The 21670-nt window shown below is 42.2% G+C and overlaps 2 protein-coding genes across 3 annotated transcripts in view; both read left to right on the forward strand.

Moving 5' to 3' along the window:
- The first annotated feature begins 3 nt into the window (after nt 1-3).
- Nucleotides 4-6070, forward strand: micall2a (mical-like 2a). Its single transcript, XM_049745792.2, has 16 exons — nt 4-1122; nt 1613-1661; nt 2481-2738; nt 2814-2932; nt 3054-3440; nt 3512-3639; nt 3720-3768; nt 3954-4045; nt 4184-4282; nt 4364-4428; nt 4591-4714; nt 4792-4894; nt 4971-5044; nt 5111-5225; nt 5317-5363; nt 5472-6070. The coding sequence occupies exons 1-16, from the start codon at nt 980-982 to the stop codon at nt 5549-5551; spliced, it is 1932 nt and encodes a 643-aa protein (XP_049601749.1). The 5' UTR covers nt 4-979; the 3' UTR covers nt 5552-6070.
- Nucleotides 6071-16682: 10612 nt separating this feature from the next.
- The window catches only part of galr2b (galanin receptor 2b), a 64585-nt gene continuing 59597 nt past the window's right edge, over nt 16683-21670 (forward strand). For both annotated transcript variants that reach the window (XM_068653455.1, XM_068653454.1), the window contains exon 1: nt 16683-16828. The gene's annotated coding sequence lies outside the window, so the exon portion shown is untranslated. The remainder of the gene's footprint in view (nt 16829-21670) is intronic.

Raw genomic sequence — 21670 nt, forward strand, 5'->3', positions numbered from 1 at the left:
CACGCTGTAAAAAGTGGAAAAAAAAGTCACAACCACGGACTTCATTGGAGGGTCTCAGACTGGCCAAGTCCGGACCTTAACCTTGACTAATAATGCATTTTACCTTCTTAAGAGGAGACTGAAGGGAGAAACTACCAGAAACAAACAAGAACTGAAAGATGCTGCGGTAGAGGCCTGGAAAGTTATTTCAAAAGAAGAATGAAGACAATGAATGGCAACAACAGAGTTAACTTTGCCGTTCCGATACTTTTGGAGGGGACTATAGCTGGACCAGATCTTGATTTTGTTACTTAAGTAAAACATGCATGTTTACTTTAAATAAAACCAAATTGAGTTATGCGATTAAGCAATAACGTCTCAAAATGTGATGAAAGCACCGCCAGTTGTTGAAATATCGCTTTTTCCAGTTTTCTTTCTACATATAGACTTTAAATTCCTTCTTGTTTTGTATGTTGATGTAAATAATGTTGACAGCACACCTTATTATGAACTAGTGTAGTAAAACACTGCACCCTACTGGACAACTTCATAGGCAGACTTTTTTTTTTTTTTTTTTTTAGCTAGATAAATATAATACTGTGTATGTACTCGTATACATAATTTTGGCTAATTTATCTTTGGATACTCCACAGGTGGTTTTAAATTATTTAGCAGTTTACCTGGGGCAAATCAGCGGTTTCCTATCATTTGTATAGAAACTAAAGCCTTGACTCAATTTTTAAAATTTCAATTAAATTGTCTATATTTTTAAAATAGCTTACATTTGTTGTATGTATATATTTTAATATCCACAGGTGAGTTTTGAAGAAATAAATAAAGTACTTTTTAATTTATTCGTTCGTTCGCGCTTCGACTTTGCCGCCGAACCCCTAAGCCAATCACACACTCGCTAGCAAACAGCTAGCCCCTCCCTCCCATTCACTTCGACACCTTCCTCCTACTTCGGCAACTTCCAAATATTTGCGAGCGCTTTGGGAGCATGTCTGCCATCCAGGCTCTGGAGCAGTGGTGCCGGTCTCAGTGTGACGGCTACCGGGATGTGAATATCACCAACATGACCACGTCGTTCCGGAGCGGACTGGCTTTCTGTGCCCTCATCCACAAACACAGACCAGACCTCATGTAAGTACAGCACACTAATTATTAGACCTGCCCCACACATTGTATGGGTGACAATTTTATTATTTTTTTTTCGTGTTCGTGGCGTATGACTGTAATACTTTTATATCATTAATACAATTATAGCAGGAATTTACCCACATGTATTCCAAATATTAAAGAAATAATTACTATCCGCTAACATACAAAAGAATCACCACAGCTACACGTGCTAGCAATTAGCATCTATATACGGTATAACAACAGAGGAACACAAACAGTGCAGCAGCACATGTAGACAATATTTTCCATTTAAGGGTTGATTTTGACCGATGCAGATGTGTTAAACCAAACAAACTTTTTTTTGTTGCTCTGTTCTTCCTCAATGCTACTCCAAAAGTTAAAAAATAAATGCCATTCTACTTCAGGTAAGTTCTTAGATTCTTTAGGAGGTACTTAGTTGTCAAACGTTTTGCTATAAGGAGAAATGACACTTCTTTTTATGTGTGTCCAGTGATTACGACTCTCTCCGCATGGAAGACGTGTTTGAGAACAACAAGCTGGTGAGACGTCGCCTCCTTCGTCCCTTTAAAACTGGACGTGTGATGTCACGCCTCCAGCAATGTGTGCTAATGAGATAAGGGCAGCTGAAGGGTGCTTCTTTACTCCTCGGTCTGTCTTTAAGAGTAATTTTACAGTTAATTAGTATTACACTAAGTTGATTGCTATTTGGCATGTCCTTAAACACAACAGAATGCAACTCCCTAATATGCATAGAAAAAGTCACTCAGTAGCCTCTTGGAAAGTTAAAAAAAAAAAAAAAGTTCCCAACAGTATAACAGTACTCTTATTTGAGTACAATTTTTGTCTACTCAGCCCACCTTTGCTCAATTCTTGTGTGGACACATCTTCCTTGTCCTGCTTTCGTCCGCTTGACCTCTCTTGTTATGATAACCTTGAATAGGACCCTCCTGTGATAGGAGTCATTTCTCCATTTTATATATTTTTTGCGACATTTCCTCACCGGCATGTCATGTCAATAAATGACGATCTCGCGGAAGTTAACTTCCTGCGAGCATCCTGCAGCACTGAGACCATTTACAAGACTCCCACCCAGGCTCCTGGTAAAGGAAACAAGAGTTTGGTAACGGACACCCTTGTATATTTCATGACGTGTCACCTTTCCCGCACTGTCATTAGATAAGAAACAATTTGGACAAAAGTGCCTCTTGTCACATTCAGACTTTACATTTAAAAATCATGTCCAAGTTGCTCCCCTGTTGTATCCCGCCAGGAAGTGAGCTGTTGAGGTCTATTTCAAGCCGATTGTATTGTGTGACTGATGACGTGGGTCTGCTGAATGTGAGTTTTCCTTCTGAAAGGCTTTTCAAGTGGCTGAGGAGGAATTGGGTATCCCCGCTCTGCTGGACGCGGAGGACATGGTGGCCTTAAGGATCCCCGACAGACTGAGCATTCTCACCTACGTCTCTCAGTACTACAACTACTTTAAAGTGCCCCAAGCGAAGAAAAATCTCCCAGTGGCCCCCAAAGCCTCGGCAACCAAACCCGCCGTTAAGAATCAGGCTCCTTCCCCTGTCGCCAGCCGGATGTCTCCCAAGCTGGCGAAAGCTGACTCTGAGGTGGGGTTGTTTTTTTTAGGTATGCCTGCACATCTTTCATGAGATTGTATTGTGACGGTGGTGCTTGTTTTCCAGGAGCGGAACAGCAACAAAAGTGGAACGCTCAACAGCAAATGTGTGACCTGCAAAGGTCACGTTCATCTTGTCCAACGACATTTTGTGGATGGGAAACTCTTTCACAGGCGCTGTTTCATGTAAGTATTATGAAAAATACAGGAGTGTAATAGGACTCGGTGTTCATCTCAGAGGGCGGCCATTTTGTCTTTGCTGTTGACTGTTTGAGTAATCAGATTTTTTTTGGTGACACTCTTCCAGTTGCTGTGAATGTTCAGGCACACTTCACGCCGGAGGCTACAAAGCTGGGAAGAATCCCGACACTTTTGTTTGCCGCGTACACCCCGAGAAGGCTTCTGAACCTTCCACCGGGGCTCAGGTCAAGCCTGCGGCCAGCTTGTCAGAAAACCTCATCGGCATCCAGCCTGCACCTTCTTGCAAGCCCGTCCAGCCAGTCCCTCCGACTCAATGCTGGACGACCTCGGCTCAGAAAACTCAAGCGGCCCGGCAGAACTTTCTCCAAGCAGCGCCGCCGCCTCCTGCAGCGTTCCCGCAATGGCCGCAAATCGAGATGAGAAAGAAACTGGCCGAGCAAAACTGCAATAATAACAACAAACGTCCGTTTACGATCCGCTCAGCGGAGAGACGGTAATTGTTGATTTCGTACCCTTTTTCATCCCACTTTTTTAAGATGATGAATTGTGAATTTCACTCTGCAGCTTTGGAGGAGAGTCCAGTCCAGCTGAAAGTTCCACTGCGCCAAAGGTCAAAAGCAGCACAAATCCAGCAAAGAATTTTCATCCCGAGGCGATCAAATGCAGCAACGCGAGACCACCGACGGACGCAGGTGAGCAAAATCACCATTTCTTGTCGTCATCATCTTCTTATATAAAATAAACGCCAAAATAAAATACATTTTGCCAACAGATCCTCCTCCCAAGTGTCAACATGTGGAAAGCAAAGCCGAGGTGCCAAGGTAAAGCCTATCAAGATCACTAAGTGGCTTATTAAAGCCGTCGCTCTTGATCTTGTCTAATCTCACTCGCATCTCTAAACTTAAGCAAGCCTTCTCATTGCTATCTTCCGCTAATGACTCCAGTGCGACTCCGGCCTCTCTCTCCTCTCGTATTGCTCCATCGTATGTTTCTTCCTATTGTGCAGAAAAGACGCCGAATCTGCTGGAAAAGAACATCAGTATGACTTCATGTCCACGTCTTTCTCCAGCGTCCCCTTAAGTCCTGCCAAAAAGAGATGTATGTAAAAAAATTGTTTCAATCAAAAAAAAAAAAAAGAAATTCATTAGAATTTTCTTTTGCAAATTCCAAGCCTTTTTGTTTATGTTAAAAATTGGAGTGCAGAGCATTAAGTAAAGCTGGCTGTCCTTATTCTAGCTGAGCCTTCCGGGCAGCGCTCGCCTGTCAAATCCACGACAAAATGGCCAACTACAGAATCCATTCGCTTGCCGACCTGCAAGGGAGACGTCCTGTCAGGTGCGCCATCTTTTGGCTTTTTCCGGTATTTTCAGATGTGACAAAAAACTGCCATCTAATCCCAATTCATGGACCTCTTAGGCGCTAAAAAGGGAAAGTATTTGTCACCCACCAACGCTCCCGGCGCAGAAATGAGGTCACCCTCGGTAAGTTTCCTCCATTAAGTCTCTTATGAGATTAATTAACAGCGTGACATGTACGGTGTCCAAAAAATGGACATTTTTCATTTAGCTTATCAAGTCAGACTTTTTTTTATTTAATTATGCAAAGATTTGAATAGGCCTCTATAGCGCTTTGTTTTATATCAGCGCCAGTCTTATCACATCCCGGCGGAGCGGATTGAGAGCGAGCTGGACCAGATCGAGAAGAGCCTGGTGCTGCTGGAGAGAGAAGGTGTGGAGCTGGAGAGGAAACTCCGCCGCTGCGAGGAAGGTACACCATTGCTTTTATAGTGGTGCAGAACTAATCCTAATGTTTTTCATCGGTTATGTTATATTGGTGCTTTCTAGAGGGCGGGGGCGACCTGCTGATGGATCCCCTGATGGTTGACTGGTTCAAGCTCATCCGAAAGAAGCAAATGTTCATCAGGAAGGAGTCTGAACTTGTCTACACGTGAGTAATATCGACCTCAAAAAATCCATATTGGTGTGTTTCTTGAACTTATGTGTGAAATTTTGTGATATTTCAGAGCAAGGACTCAGGAGCTGGAGCGCCAACAGCCACGTGTTGAGCAGGAACTTCGCAGGCTCCTGGAAAAGCCAGGTAAGAGTTGATGTGGCGCTCTGGCGCTTGTGCTTTTTGAGCTGACTCTCCCGTCGGGCGGGATAGATCACGTCAAGTCGTCCGAGGAGCGAGCCCGTGAGAAGATGCTGATGTGCAACCTGATGGAAATTGTGGATGGTAGGAACGCCATCGTGAAGGTCCTGGATGACGACCGCCTCAGGTGGGGGCATTTCTTTTCAATTAGAAGGAACAACGAATTTGTCATTTTTATTATTTCAATTATTAAAGAAAATGTTTCTGTTCATTTTCAGGGAATTGGCGGAGGATGAGCAGCTAAACACAATGATGACAAATTTGGGTAAGTCGTGTGTGGATTTTTAAGACAATCTTTTCATTTTATTTTTACGTTTTACCATTTTTAGTTATTTTCGTTTGTCCTTTTTTTCTTTCCTTTTGTTATCAATAGGAATAAAGAAAGGCAAACCTAAAAGGAAATCCTCCATCTCAAAACTGTTTGGTCGAAGACGTAAGCGACGAGTGGAATAATGTTCGATAATTCGATAAAGCGTTGAGACATTTTGAAGTCATAAAGCACATACCAATTTGAACATTGTAACTTAAACTTGTTATCACTGTAATTAGTTAAGATTTGTGATCGTAAAAATCAAAGAGGTAAGAATATGGTTTTTAGCTCCCGCTAATCTATACACAGCGTTAATCAATACTGCCTGCTTGGAATAAGAATTGATCTGATTAATTGATCAATTTTCAATCCCAGATGGTGCTCGCGTTGGGCAATATCACCCTCTGCTGTTGTCACTATAACCCCACACTACAAGATATTTATTCAGAGACATTCTTTAATCGAGCCTTTTCTGACTTAGGTTGGAAGTGTCAGAGATAAAGTTAGCCCCAATTATGGGTGTGTGAGCACACCGCTTAATTAATGGCAGGATTATTGTTAGATAGAATGCAGCATAAACAATTTATTTGTTTGGTCTTGGCTGAGGTCTGAACTTGATGCTCATATTTGTTTTCTTGTAATGTAAAAAAAATGAAAAAGACTATTTGTTGTGTTTATTATTCACACATTGTCATTGGTTTTCTGTCACTTACTCATATTACCTGCATGTCATATGACACACACGCACATGCACACACACACCCCAACCATCCCATAGTTATTCTTTCCATTCTACCTTTTAATAATAACTTATCAGTGTGCTACTATAATGAATCATTAAAAAAAATGCAGCCAATCAGGTGGCGCGAGGTCAAAAGTAGGTCGTGGGCTGTTGAAATCGTTCCTGCTGCATTATGTGCATATTAGACACACGTGTAATCCTTCCACAGCCTCCCAGCCAAATTGAAATTATTTCATTAATAATTCCAATAATGGATTTTAACAAATTTCCTGTAACGACATTAGCGGGAGAAGACAGAGGGGTGGGGGAGGACGCGGGGGTCTTGTTAATTAAGTAAGCCACACGTGTTGAGCAGCCTCCATTTTGTACTGTAGGTGGCAGCCTGGCTATGCTCTATCACACACACTCTTACACACACACACATAGCCACCACTTGCAAAATCCAATTTGCCTCACTTGCAGACAGTTAATTTCTTTGCTAATTTTATAAATGCTGTAAAAAAAAAAAAAGTTTGAGCTGTGCCGATGCCGTAGCGCTATGTGAAAGAGGATTAGCTCCCGCGCTAGCTTATGGCGGCCAAGGCTTATAAACTATAGTGCGGCCTTATCACGCGTCTGACGTGCTTTAATTAAACATTACTCTTTGCTAATATCTGCGCGGTGATTGCGGCGCACCTAAATGTGCGGCCTCCTCGCTTTTAGCATTTTAGCTGGGGAAGGAAAGCACGCTGTAGCAACTTTAAACTCCGGTGTCCAGCAAATCCTTTGAAGATTAGCGTGTGCGCTAAAGCTGAAGAGTAGTATTCACACATGCAGCACATACAAGCTAAAATATTCTGCAGCCGATTTTTATTATTCCGCCTACTTTTTTTCACTTCTTCCATTTTTCAGCCAATTTAAACCCCTTCACATTCTAATAGATTCAAAACAATTCAGGATTTTTTTTGGTTGCAATTACGCATAACAAAAGATAAAATGTAGATGAACTGCAACAATATGACACAACTCGCGTTGAGATGCGTGAAATGGAGATCACAGTCGGAACTGAGTTCTGAAATGATGTTTGGAGTCTCTGTGAAAAAAAAAAAGAGGAAGAAGTGGCACACGGGTGATGCGTCTGACAGTCGAGACTTGAATGTGTGATATTAGAGTTAATTAAAGCTTTGCGCCCCATCTCCTGCAAATGCTCGCACTGGTGCAATTAAGAATCAAAGGCGAGGGCTTAGTGTCAGGGGGGTGGGTGGGGGCGCGCGATACATGCTTGCAAACGGCAACGGGGACCCGATTCGCCCAGCTAGCGCCGAGCGACAAGCATTAACAACAGCCCCAAATTAGAGGGACATTAATATTCATAAGTCAAACAATTTGTGCTCGCGCGCGTGATGAAACGGAATCCTCGGAGGTGAGCGCTCCTGTCCGGGCTGCTCATTAGAATATACCATTAGCCGTCAAGTGCTTCATCTGTATGAAAAGTCTCTTTTGGACTGAATTTGTAATCTTGTTTGGGGAACTTTGACATAGAAATAGTACACTCACCGGAACGTAACAATAGGTACACCCACGCATATTGTATCCAAAAAATGATACCTTCACATGCATAGAGTTAATTAATTGAACATTCATGTGGTTGGTGTAGAAAGGAGTTCCTCATATATTGCTTGACTTGATCAAGTTGTCGAAATATTCCACCGTAAATTAGTTTAGCCCAAAATGGTTCTGATTTTCAGTTTGAGGCAAGGCAGCTTTATATAAAGAAAACCCAGAGTTCAAGATCTTAAAAAAAGTATAAATATTAAGTAATAGCTTACTAACATAAGTAATAGAATGTAAAGTGCGGGATTTAAAAATAATAAAAAAAGGCCTCAAATAGGTCAAATTTTCTGTCTGTGTGATTTTATTTTTTGTGTGTGAATGATGAACGAAAAATGGTAAGACTGCAAGAAGCCAATGCTTTTATTATTCTTATTTTGCATTTGTCCGCAATATTTATCTTTGCAAAAATATATATCATATTGATGCTCTAAAAATGCAAATCTTGATTTTTAGTGAACTCAAAATATTTTATTTTTAACTAATAAACATGTAAGTTTTAATAAACGTGTGAATATGGCCTTTGATTTCACCTGCAACAAAATAGTCATCTCTGTTTTAATGTACTGAACGTAATTAATCCCAGTATCAAAAAATTTAACTCTGCATGTAGCTAAACGAGTGATAATCAAAATATTAGGAACCATAAGTACACATAGTTTTATGTTTGAATGACTACATTCATCTTTCTGTAAAAAAAAAAAAAAAAAAAAACCCTTCCCGAGACAGTACCTAATCTTGTAACCCAGGGCGCACACAAGCCCAGTTGCATCATCTTTAGCCCCGCCCCCCCGGCAAATGGCTGCCACTGGCCTTTAATTACGACGCTCCAGGTAATTTGATCAGGCTCATTAGCTCTGATGAGTAAACGAGAAGGGCGCCTCTAATTCATCGGGCCCATCCGCGCCCTAGATGAGGCTTCTCATCAGCGCCGTCATAATATTTGAATAGCAAGCTTAAAGCCTCAGATCTGAGCCTCCACAGATCGGCTTGTCACTTGGATCTTTTTTTTTTTTTTTTCTTAACTCGCGTCCTCGCATGCTTTAAAAGCTTGTTTGTTTACATTCTGTCACTTGAAATGAGATTCTCACACCTGCTGCAAACAAAAAAATTGCATTGTTTTGTTACCTTTTGACTGGCAAAGATCCATTTTCCGTGCCACGCGGCACTAGCGCTGAAAGCAGGGCGCGTACAAAATTTGCATTGACGAGAAATTATGCATGGCGGGCGAGTGGGGAAATGAAATATCTGTAGTGCATGACTGGTAGACTTGACAAGTGCAGCTTTCATCCATCTCAAATGAATAATTTTCACTTGCCTTAACCAACCGTAATCCAAGCATGTTATCAGTGGGTGCGCAGGATTCTGACAGATTTTTCTTTTTTTTTTCGGCTGAACGGTGTCGCAACTTTCGACTCAATGCCGCAGATTCACACGAGCAACACTAGTGGTCTGAGCCACTCATTTTTTATCCTCTCCCGCCGTGTGTCGGGATCAGTGAAATTCCCTTGCAACATAATACGTGCTCGCGAGGCCGGGCCCCAAAAGATAGCGTCCTCGCTGGTCGCGTTCCACCCGTGATTCAGCCTTTTCACGGGGATGTGGTGTGAAGACCTCTTTTTCACCCCGTGGCCCTTTGTCCTCTATTTCAGGGCCCGTCTATGCTAATATGCTACGCTAATGCACTCACTGGGCCGCAACATTCAGCAGCGGCCTAGTGTGGCGAGCTCAGATTATTCCACTTGTCCGATTTAAAGTCCTTTTTACCCTTTAGGGCCACTGTACATCTTGTGTTAACTCATTCACTGCTAGCTAAAGCGGAACTCTCCGTACTGTTAGCCATTGTGGAGCATTTCGAGTGAGCTTTCAAAATGTCTTCTATGACAATCGATGGAGTTAATGTCAAGTTGAAAAGTTTCTTTACAATATGTTGTCTGAACATGGTGTAGTGATGAATATTGTATTTGTGGAATATGAATTAAGCAGTAAAATCTGCCTGTTTTTATCCATCCTCAGGAGGCGGCCATTTTGTCACTTGCTGTTGACTAAAGATGCCAACAGTGTTCAGAGCTCAGGTAACGAACGACTCAAGTAAAACTCACCTGTTTTCTAATTTTCGTGACGTGATGTTTGCAAACTGAGCCATTGTTTGATATTGTAAATTTGAAAGAGGGAAATCGGAGACTAACTTAATGTCATATTGAGTGCCCTCTCCAATCGGAGAGTCTTTTTATTATGTAGACCTTTGGGAGATAAATTTGTTAGTCTCGAGAAAAAATTCTTTAATGATAGCAAAAAATAAGGCACTCGGGAATTTGGAGGGGTTTTTGTATCATTGCGCAATTTTTAATGTAGTTTTGTCACAAGCTTCTCCCACTTTCATCCCACTCATTCTCATTCACGCGCCATATCCCGTTAACCAAATACTCCCGACAATAAACAATTAAATGCGTAATTTGTATTTACGAGGCTAATCCGCGTGATAGCTGCTAATGCGCGGGGTTACCTGGCTATTTTTCAATATCCACTTTCACACAAGCCCCGGCGATAAGAATATTAACCTCCTCGGTTTCAGGTAACTTTGAACGCTTGAACATCTTGTCTTAAAGAGCCGAGCGCGTGAGCGGGAGTCTCAGCCTTGGCATTTAGTGACATTTTAAGCCTTTTAACAGAATCCAGATGGGGATTTGCCGTTTCCACCAAAGGAAAATAATTTATATCCTCCATTTCGCCGAAACTGTGGGTAGAGGGATTAAATACAGCACAGAGATTTGTATGTGGTGCAAGTAAAACAATGTTGTGACTCAGTTAATACATTTGCTCTCAGCCACTTTCATGTTTTTATTTGTTATTTTTATTTTAAATGGAAGTCGTTACTCATCGAGCTGAGGTTTGCTTTCGAGCCAGTGTGTGTGCGGTTGACACTCGTGACAGCACCAATTACTTGCATCACCTCCCGATCAATCTTCCTTAAAGCGACAATATGCGGTAATTTTAGCTCCAAATAACAGCTCCGGAATCACTTGGATTGATACGCCTGCTTCTAATAAGTAGTAGTATAGCTTGTCTCTTGTTGCCATGGAAACCAAGAACTTTCTGAACCGATTGTAGTGGATCAGCCAGGACATTTAAAAAAAAAAATTCTTCATTATACATATATATATTGTTTTAATTAATCGGCTGATAACTCGGTTCTCGGAATATACCTCTACTTAATATCAGAATCAGCATAGTCTTACAAAAAATCCAGATCGTCTAAAGACAATACCACACTCGATCCTAATGCGACTTAAATCTATACTGATGATTTTCTATTGGCAAAGACGGTTACGATATTTATTCCTATTTGTTCTATTCAATGGTGGTTGTCACCGTTTCCCGATGTCCATAGGGCGCGCCCTTGAGCCCCCTCAAAACCAAAACAATTATTCCTTTCAGCCTCTATTGTAGTTTTACACCAGTCCCTGCACATGGATCACAGTTTGTTCCACAAAGGCTCCTTGGCGTACGTTCAACGGGCCTGTGTGTGCGACAAGCAGCATTTGTGTTCGATGTGTGTGCGCGCGCTTTGATGCACTGCCTCTTTATCTCACGGACGGCAAGGTTAATGAAGTGGTGGCACTTTTGGAGGAAGTGGAAATGGGATGAGTAGCGAACAGACCAGAGGAAGCTTGGAGATGAAACGTCCGGCTCTTAGCGGCTCTAAGTGGCAATTCTGCTGTGTTCGCCACAGACAATAAGAAAGGCAAACGGGGGTCTTGGCTGGTGGGGGGTAGTGGAGGAAGAGGAGGGGGGGGTCGTCATCCTCTTAAACACAACAGACGTCTCAACGCGGACGGGTTGATTGCATCTCTTTTAGGGCGGCTCATGAGGAATGACATTTACATTGTAAGTTGAGCTTGTCAAGTAAGTCCTCATAAGGCTGCTGGAGTGTTTCCGTGACGCCTTTAATCCCGTTTTTGTGCTCGGACGTGTTCCCAATTGTGCTCACGTCGAGGCTAATAAGCAAAAAAAGAATATGATGCTGCGACTTTAACGAAACGGCGTCTGATGTAAAGCAGCTCACTGTGGAAGTCCTTGCAAAGATTTTGGGAAAGCCAAATCAACTTTCTCCACAGTGGTGGAGGGTCAGGGTCAGCGAGACAACTCTGACAATGAGTGGAAATAATTGCATCGCATATGTTAGCTCTGGGAATGAGGAAATTATTTTGTTTATTTAACAGCATGTTCGATACCGCTTTTTGTCAGTCCGATACCATTATTAGTGTTAACTGATACCGTGCCTCGAGACCTTAAGTACTTTTGTCCCGACACTTGTCAACCAAAGCTCTTCACTCAGGTTGTAATAGTTTTTGGGTTTTCATAGCAGGTTTCCTTGGCTTGTTTGTTAATGTTTTTTTTTTGTTTTGTATTATTTGAGCTAGTTTAGGAAAATTATTTTTCAGGTTTACTTTATTTCACTCATTTGAATAACCTTGGTTCCATACCCATGAATGAAAAGACAAAAATAGATTTGCGTTTCCAGTTTAGACAAAGAGCAAGAACATAAGCTAATGCTAATGCTGACAATTCTTCAGCTTTTTCTTTTTTCCTTTTTCTTGTAATGTTCCAATTCCCTTTACATGCAAGCCAGCTAATAGGTAAACAGTCCTGTATGGTCGAAATGAAGCCGATGAATTAGCATATAGATGAGTTCCTCTCACGCAAATAGCGCTCTTTTGCCTCCCGTGTGCTCAGCTGATATCACGTATGTAAAGTGTGTGTAGGCCACCCCAAAAAAATGTACATTCATCAATTTCACTCATCAAGCCGTCTAATGCGAATACTTCCCCCCCTCGTTATTTCCTCATTGCTCAAAAACCATGCCTAAAAAGGCGGACGGCGACACTTGCCGCAGCGGCGTAATTGTTTTGACAAACAAGCTAGCAAACAAGCTAGCTTCCTTTTCCCGTGTAAATCGCCATTGACGGGGGGGGGGGTGAACGCAATAAATACGAGCGCACCTCGTCGTCAGCGCTGACTTGTTTTTGATCCTCATTACTGTAATTCCATAAAAACAAACACGAAGCCTCTGTGAAGTATTTGCGGCCTAGCTGTTGTTAATATGCCCAAAGAAGCTTACGGAATTGGGTCAGCTAATTAAGCAATTAGCTTATTCCGGCTCCGCGGTCAGGGCCGCCGCTAATCCGCAGAGAGTTTCGTCTGCCGCCCCGACAAAGCGCCGCGTCTCTTCTGAAGCCATCTTTTTCCCATCCGCGCGGCTAATGCGCCCATTTGCCATGCAAATCCCCGCCAGTGAATAGCTTGTTTATTGTCAACTTGCTACACGGAGACATTTATGTAGCGCCGCTCAAGTGTTCTGCACTCGGCGTCGGGAGCTGTGTTAACACACATGAAATCCCAGACAGATTATGAGCGGGCGTGAAAGCCGACACGCGTAAGCGACGCGTGTTTTCCTCGCCGTCAGCGCCGCTTCGCTAAATGCTCCCCGTCGCAGCCGTCGGTTTCTTGCGCTGATTGGTGACTGTTGATTTGCTCTGTTGTTCAGATTATGTGATGTGTTGTTGTGTGTCTGATGTATGCTAATATGCAAGTTGTGCATAAATGTCACAAAATTTAGGAATATTAGTTTTTTATAAAAACAATGAATTGTCACATTAATTTTTTTATTTTTTCCCTCCTGTAGTTACAGATTTCAAATCCAAATCCTTTTCATTGTGTTTCAGATAAAAAGATAAACAAATTATTTTTATTATTATTATTCTAATAAATAAATATACAGTTAAAGGAATCTTATTACAAAAAATGTCATCTTAAATAAAATGTATGAAAATGTTATATTTGCTTTTGAACCTTTATTTGTTTTAATCAAATTTTTATTTAATTGCAATCTATTCAATATTACCTAAACAACAAAAAGCATAAATGTGAACAAAGTCATCACGTTACAACTTCGAAGTGGCAAACCAGTTGCATGTGAGCTGAGTCGAAGGCAGTTGAGTCGTTTTGTCGACAGATGCCATCGACCGCTACCTCATTGCCATTGGCCCGACTGAACGATAATACGTTTTCCGCGCTGAAACGTGACGAAGGTGTGCCACAATATGCTAATAGCGCTTTAACGAGAGCGAGGCGAGGCGGACGAAGTGCAGCTCACTGAAGGGAAAGGCTTCGAATGCATTGTTAGCGGGTGGAGGGGGGGTGGCTGATGCCACTTTACAGGCACGCTGATGATATGCAAGGTGTGCAAATGCATTTGCAATCTCGCTCATCCCCTCTCCCGTCGCTTCCCATTCAAGGCGTTCATTAAGCTTACGCGAATCATCAACCCGATGTGGCAGGGATAAAAAGCATGTGAGCGACGGCCGGAATTCAAACAAGCATTCTCATTTGCGAAGGTCATTACAGAGCGGCATACATTAGGAAATCTGCTAATTATCAAATGGCTTAACTTCACATTCACTGGGATTATGTCTGCTCATTTGGAATATGTTGATCCTCGCTTTCCCTTTCCCTCCTTTTGCTCGCCACCAGACACTTGACAAGCCATGTTCCCTCTCCTTGTCGGTCATCTGCGCCGACTGGGGCCAGGCGGTCAAAGTGGGCCCCGATTCATATTTGCGCCAACGCTCGCCGAGCCCGATGATGATCTCGGCATTGAGATTTCATATCGCTTTTCAAGTTACGTCAAGATCCTTTTTCCTTGCACTTTAGGATTACTTGGCTCAGCCTTTCCCGCACGTGACATTTATCACCATTAGAAACTGGAGATTGAATAATCCACCATCTAATAACGTCCCGCTTGTCGCAGGGGACACGCCGTATTGTGTCCCTCATCCCTCAAGTACATGTTTTTATTTTTAAGCATCAGTCTTGTAGGAAAATGTATTATCGGTTGAATTCCCAATCTAATATTACTGAGGAACTTCGTCCTCATGTGTTTCTTACAATTAGGGAATATTTTTTTTGTCCCTAGAAGTGTAATTCCACATCCACTCCAGTAGGTGTCAGTAGCTCCTCTGTAGAAATGTACAATTTTCTTGACCAATTATATTATTCATAGTTGTACTGGCGATATTTTCTTCTTGCTATAATAATTGTGAAAATTTTAATGAGACTCGTAAAACATTTGCCCAGAGTTGGGAAAAAAAACTTTTTTTTGTTTAACTGAATCATTTTGTTGGTTTTGTATTGTCCTCGCTACCAGTCAAAAGGTCTTCCGAGATGATTTCTATTTAACGGCGGGACCTTGTCAGAGACCGGACCGCTCCTCCGCCTTGTTGGACGAAATCACTGTGATTTTAGTCTATTGAATAATCCAGTGGCCAATTAAGTGGGGCGGCAGTGCCGGGATCTATAAAAGGTTAATAAGCCTCAGCTGCAGTGTGTTTCTCTTGAGCAAATGTCACTTAGACGCGGGCCAGCGCGGGTCAAGATCTCCCTCCAGATCTAAATTTAATCACGCCGCATCACATCGCCCCGTCCTCACCCTCATTAGTCCTCCCCGGCTTGAGCGGGAGTCCGATCTGTCCTGCTTTTGCCGTTTTTACTTCCTAAGTGAACAACTCTGCGAGCCACATCTCTGCATCATGTCCTCTCTTGACCCCCTCGAGTCTGTGACCTTATAGAACAAGGATGGGGAAACTGGCGGCAAACTTTGTTGACCCTACATTAATTAAAAAAAAAAAAAAGTAGTCACATGTTTTTATACTCGGTGGTGTCACGCAAAAGCGAGACGGCGCACTGACGTTAAAAGGGAATTACGCACTGGGCAATAATTCTCAGGGCCCCTACAGAAACGATTAACATAATTCTGATAAATAAGCAGATGGTAGAATGTGAGAATTGCGCTAGATTTATCTTAATTAATATCTTGAACCTACTCAGTGAAAGGTAAATGGCTCCGGCGGGGCCACAGATATTCCTGTTTTCCGTGTGCGTGTGTGTGTCATTCGCGTGGTCTTGACATGTCGTAGTGGCCTGAGGATATTAAGTTGCTCTCCAGGTATACATCAAACCCAGGCAGGCTGCTGATAACACACACATATACACGTGTACACACATGCACACACACACCGGTGTTTGTTTCACATCAGACCACATTGTGTTCTTTCTCTGGCATTCACGTCCTAGAGATTAGTCCGAGCCCAACCTTTTCCTTTTTATGAAAAAAAAACAACTCAATTGTGTTTCCATGGCGATACAACTCACCACAGTGTAAATGTGCAAAACATTACACACAAACAGAAATGTATACACACACCAAAAGTAGCTGTTATGTTATTTTGCCCGCAACACATCCTAATGAGTGTGGATTTCTTGGTTTGCTGTCAAATAAAGTGTGACTTTGTTTCGCTCAGATTAAGGCAATTAAAATGTTAATTATTACAAGTGGAAAGGGGACAAATGGATTCAAATAAATTGATGTATTTTTTTTCCCTCCTTAATTAATTCACTGGATTCCTACTGCGCTGGGTAATTACGCTTAAGTGTTTAATTACATATTTTGATGGGATTCTCAATTAGTGCGGCTTAATAAATGATCACATGACTGTCTCTCAGGTGCTTTGAAATGAAATATTACATTACAGCCCGGTCGGGAGGTGCGCGACTGACGCCGCGGAATCTCCCCATGTTGCCGGGAAAAAACAATGCTCGCGTTTACGTTTTAATTAGCGTTACAGTGATGAATGTGAATGTGATCTGTTTGATGCCATCACACGTGGGTAAGGAGAGCCGCAGCCCCTTTTGTACTTTTGGCCAACCATTCAAGCACGCATCCAACACAAATACTACAGTGCACTAATTACACTTAATAATAGGTGTCGCACATCAGCACTTGTGACTCATATTTTTTCAGTAATTGAAAAACAAGTTTAGATGTTACAAGAGCACACTAAAATGCAAATTATCTCTAAATGCTATTTTGTGTCACACAGAGGCACAGCGGATGGATGAAAGAGCCGCATGCATGACAAGAGCCGCGGGTTGTAGACCCTTAGCGCATGGCGAGTTGTGATTAACAATATCTCTCGGAGGCGGAGTCAAGCCAGCACTTCTTTTTTTTTCCATCGCATCTTCTCATCAGGTAAGCAAGCACACACAATCCACTGAGACGGTCGTGCAATCCTGTTTGCCGTCACTCACATACTACTACATACACATACTTTTCATTTGGCAGACCTGATTGGCTTAAAAAAGGCAGTGCCTTACCACAGGGGGGCGCTGCTCTTTCCATGAAAATATATGAAGTCATGTTGAAAGTGGTGGAATGAAGAATGAAAATGAAATTTTGGATTTGCAAAATTTGTAATTTGGGGAAATCGTAGTTGTTGTAAAGAGAAATATAACAGAAATATAGAAATATAATTTTAAATGATGACAAAAAAAACTAACCAATGAGTAGCTTGAATAAAGTCGTATAGGGAGAAGGCGAGATAACAACTATAATAAACTGAGGATTTATTTTTTATTTTTGTGGTGTTCCCTGCTGATCAAATTTTCTAACTGAAAACACATTTTTGTTTGGCGTTCTCTAACAGTATGCGCTCAAAGGTGTCACAGCGTACTCTCGACACGTGTAATAAGGCGAACGTGATACGGAAGGGGAATCCGCAGAGCTCCGGGACATTGTTACCTTTGCCGACCGACTTTGGCGACAAGGCAAGAGAGGAGAAAAGACCTGAAATGTTTGAAGCCAAATGAGCTTTTCAAAAGCAATAATTAGACTTGTGCCGCCTGCAGGTAAATTACCTGCTAACCAACTCAACTGCCCTCTAATTATAAAATCTTGCCCGGCAGCAAATCCTAAAGTGGCAAAGGCCATAAAACACAAAACAAGAAGGCGAGAATGACGGCAAAAGCATGTTGGCCGCACGCTAACTGACAGATAACTGCTCTAACCTTTGAGAGGATTTCAACGAGATAATTTCATGTGGCGGCCAGGTGGCGGTTTTATTTTTGAAAGAGGCGCAACGGCGGCTGGGTGACAAGCTGTTACTTATCTGCGCTTTGCATATTCCGCAGTGGATGTCGTGCCCCAGCAAATTGATTTGTACAACTCCCAGACAGTCAAAGCATATTGAATATTTACCCTCGCCGTGTCATAAAAAGGCAGCGCGGAGAGGAGGACTCAGTCGGACATATTGTGCAAAATAGACTTTTGATATTATAGACACAAATCGAAATTACTTAAAAAAAACAAGTTACTTAACTGAGTAAATTTTTTGTTTGAGGTATATACTTTGTGTAGTAACATTGTGGGATATTTGAAGAGTAACTGTAGTCCGGTTATTTGAGTGGAAAAAGGAATCTGTTTTAAAGTAGACTTCACTAGACATAATGTCTTGATTTTTAATCCAGCTAACCTTTGACCCTAATGAGGACAAGCGCTGTAGAAAATGGATGGAGACATTGAGTAGACGAGACCTTTGCTCTGACTGTGTCAGTGTTTACTCACAAGCAGGCCCTGCGGGACAACAGAACCCGCAGTCAGGGCCTCGCCACAGCCAACATGTCCGCTACCCAAAATATGTGCGGCAATACTGTGCCGCTCCCGCTGGAAGCCTTTGAGTCACAGCGACCAAACCAGTCATTAGACCGCCACCGGTTGGCGCCAATTGCCACGTCTCGACCCCCCCATCTTCTCAATGGCTGTCGTGAGCAGCTTCCAGCTGGAGCAAAAGATCCCCAGCGAAGCGTGAGATAGAAGGCTCTCCATCTTGGCAACATCTCGGGGCTGCCCCGCAAATCCCCCCGCCCGCAGGCCATTAAAGCGCTCGAATATGTTGCGAGGGAAGAAAAACTACAGGCCCGCCTTCATGCTGTAACAGCCATTACTTAATTGTGGTGGATTGCGCGAGGCCCGAGTGTTGCCTTAATTAAGCAGCTAATTGCAATGTAGCTCTTGATTAGCTTAGGGGGGATGGGAGCGTACGCGGGCGCCTGATATGTTGCGCGCACTTCAGAGTCATTTACAGAAATTGGAGCTAATTTCACTCCCTCCATCTCTCACTCGTCTGCATTAATTTAATTTGGGCTGCTTTTTTAGCTCATTAACACTTCTAATTAATACGCCGACACCGCCATTAAGACGTCGCTTTGAAATTGCCGTCTGGTGATGGATCACGACGAAGGAGGAGCAGCGAGGAGACACTCGCACTCTTTGCATTATATATTTATGTACATCAATGTACGTATGTAAAGCTTTAAGAGTACATCATGGCCGACACTAATGGGAAGCTGTGGCAGGTGGCTAAATTGGATATGAAAGGGATGCTGATTGTTTTCAAACGTGATTGGGCGCATTGGCATCGGTGCGTTCACGTGATGGCCTCGGGGGAGCCGGGCGATGAGGGCGGGTTGGTGGGGTGTTGGGGCCAGATGCCGTACGCAGCTGAAGACCACGCCTAACTGACTGTGTGTGCGCGTGTGAATGCGTGTGTTTAAGTTTGTCATTTTAATGAGCACAATTTAGTGGGCCGCTAACGCTGCGTGAGAAGCGCCATTAGCATTAGCATCACTCGGGCCCAACGCCAATGACTACTTTTAGCCGCTTGCTATTTTATTTGTTTTGGGGACTTTTTTTTTATATCCCATGTGTAAAATTAGTGGTGGGAAAAATGAGTCCAGATGTATTTTTCCCTAATTTTGTCTATTTGCACAGTTTGTAGCACAATTACTGTCTCATGAAAATGGCAGACTCTCAATGGCCCATTATATTGAATAGGGGCATTTTAAGTGTGTAAACAAATAGTTTATTTGTCGATGTTTATTTTTTATTGAATTGGTTCATTTTTGGAACAGGGATGAAGAGATTGAACTGCCACAATGCTATTGCCATCATAATTTCAAGTGATGCATTCATTCTTAATTCAGCATGCTAAAACCAGCAATTAAATCGAATAAAACATAAGATTTGTACACTAATAATTCAGTTAAAACAATCATGGACCTATTACAATCTTACATGGGTACACTGGTACCTTGATGCTTGTTTAATTCATTCCATAGACTACATACATCAAGCTCGATAACTAGATAGCTTGCTAGATAGCTAACTAGCTAGCTAGGTAGCTATCAGGGGTGTACATCCTTCCAATAAGACATTTCAATACATATCTCATTATATGGAGCACAATACAATAAAAAAAATATACATTTTAAATTATTTTAATTTATTTTAATAATTTGTTATTTAATTTAATTCGGTAAGCTAAAGTGGGATCAAATTTGATTCAATATACATAATATGTTTGAGTCCAAAAGTGCAGTCGTTTACTGTAAATATAAATACACACATAACATTATCAAATATATTCATGCCAAATAAATTGTGGATAATAAAAGAATGATAATAATGTAGAGAGGGATTTTAAGGCCCCAAAACATGATTGTACTGTTTTCTGTTTTCCCCGCTCTATGGCAACATTCTACACTATAGCAACGTTAACACCTCCCTGATTGACTTCCTCTCACGCTGTCTTCCATGAGATGAGAGAGGAGCATTGATTGGAGGCTGGGTGGGTGTTCGCTTAAAGGGTGGGGGGGTTCCTTGTGTGTACGTGTGGGTGTTTTTCCTGCAAAGCGCTTCCCTTGCTAAGTTTTCCCGAGGATGGAGCGCGGTACAGGGAAAGCCTGGTGTTTAGCACTTCATTAAAAGTGCCTCTAATAGGAGCCACTGGGGAGACGCTCCCTGCGTCATGTGTAAAAGCCATCAACATCTGCATCAATTAACCCCTTTGTCCCCGCGGGGCCCATTAGGGAGGAGGAAGAGCGAGAAAAAGCCTCCTCCAAAGGCTGCATATGGCGGTGCCACAATAGACGCCGTCTAATTGCCTGTTTGTTGTTTTTTTTTGTTTTTTTTTTTTTGTTCGTCAAACGCCAAATTAGACGTAAAAGCCTCTGAGCAGCGCTTCCAAAGGAAATAAGGAGAAATGAGGGATTTAACGCCAGATAAAACTTTAATCACAACTCGTGAGTGGCCGTCTCGCCGCCCGTGATATTTAATTCCCTTTTGACTGCTTGGAGATGAACAAACAAGTCCAGCGAGATTATCTGGCGACGTCTAAATCGGCATTATCAGTTTAAAAAGTCTGTTTGAGACAATAAACGCGTACGAGTAGGACGTAATTGTTGCGACGCTGAATGACTTTTGTGGCCGCTAACGGTTCCATTGTCAGCTGTAATATTGTCTGCTATCGATTCAGAGACGTTTCATTAAAGCATTAAAGCAGCGGCGTGCAATTAGAGCGCATTTGCAGCTCCGTCGTGTTTTATCTTGAAATTGTCAGTGATTGTGTAGAAAAGGTGCAAGGGAGGAGAGACTTAAATTTAATCCAGTTCTTGATTGTGATTTACTCAGGCCAGTGTTTTTCTGAATTTAGATGAAAAATTGGAATGTTTTTAAAATTGGATGTTATAGCAACATCGTAAACAGACTTGATTTTTTTTGTTAAATTTTTCTTTCTTTATTTATTCTTGTAAATTCAAAAAAAAACATTTAAATTTTCATTTGCTAGCATGTACATTCTTCTTTTCCTGATTCAACCCTTCATATCCAAAGATTTTCTGCCGTGTTTTCTTTTCTGTCAAATCGTCAAACCCGGCACGTAACTCGTTTGTTTTCCCTCACTGATATCGTTGGACAAAGCCCAAACCAAATCAAGAGTAATAAAATCACTCATTTTGTCTAATGAGCATATTAACGGCGGCGCTGGCGTTTAAGCACAAACAAGAACGGCAATGTTAATAATTGCAACTCTCTGGTGTGGGCCTGATGCGAGCGTTAATAATTAACAGGTCTTTGTCTTATCCCCCGGAGGCGCTCTTGCTATTATCCCGCTAAGTTACAAGCGAGTAATTACGCTGTCACCTGGCGGGTCACAACAGCGCCCGACATCCTTGCCGGCCTAATGCCGCTTTTTGGGTG

This window comes from Syngnathus scovelli, chromosome 16 (genome assembly GCF_024217435.2).
Source record: "Syngnathus scovelli strain Florida chromosome 16, RoL_Ssco_1.2, whole genome shotgun sequence".
Taxonomy (NCBI): domain Eukaryota; kingdom Metazoa; phylum Chordata; class Actinopteri; order Syngnathiformes; family Syngnathidae; genus Syngnathus; species Syngnathus scovelli.

What these genes read in the sequence shown, in the direction of transcription:
- micall2a (XM_049745792.2), top strand. Translation starts at nt 980, where the DNA reads ATGTCTGCCATCCAGGCTCTGGAGCAGTGGTGCCGGTCTCAGTGTGAC. An exon ending in TTTCACAGGCGCTGTTTCAT is followed by an intron (nt 2,933 to 3,053) that starts GTAAGTATTATG and finishes ACACTCTTCCAG; the next exon opens with TTGCTGTGAATGTTCAGGCA. An exon ending in GAGTCTGAACTTGTCTACAC is followed by an intron (nt 4,895 to 4,970) that starts GTGAGTAATATC and finishes GTGATATTTCAG; the next exon opens with AGCAAGGACTCAGGAGCTGG.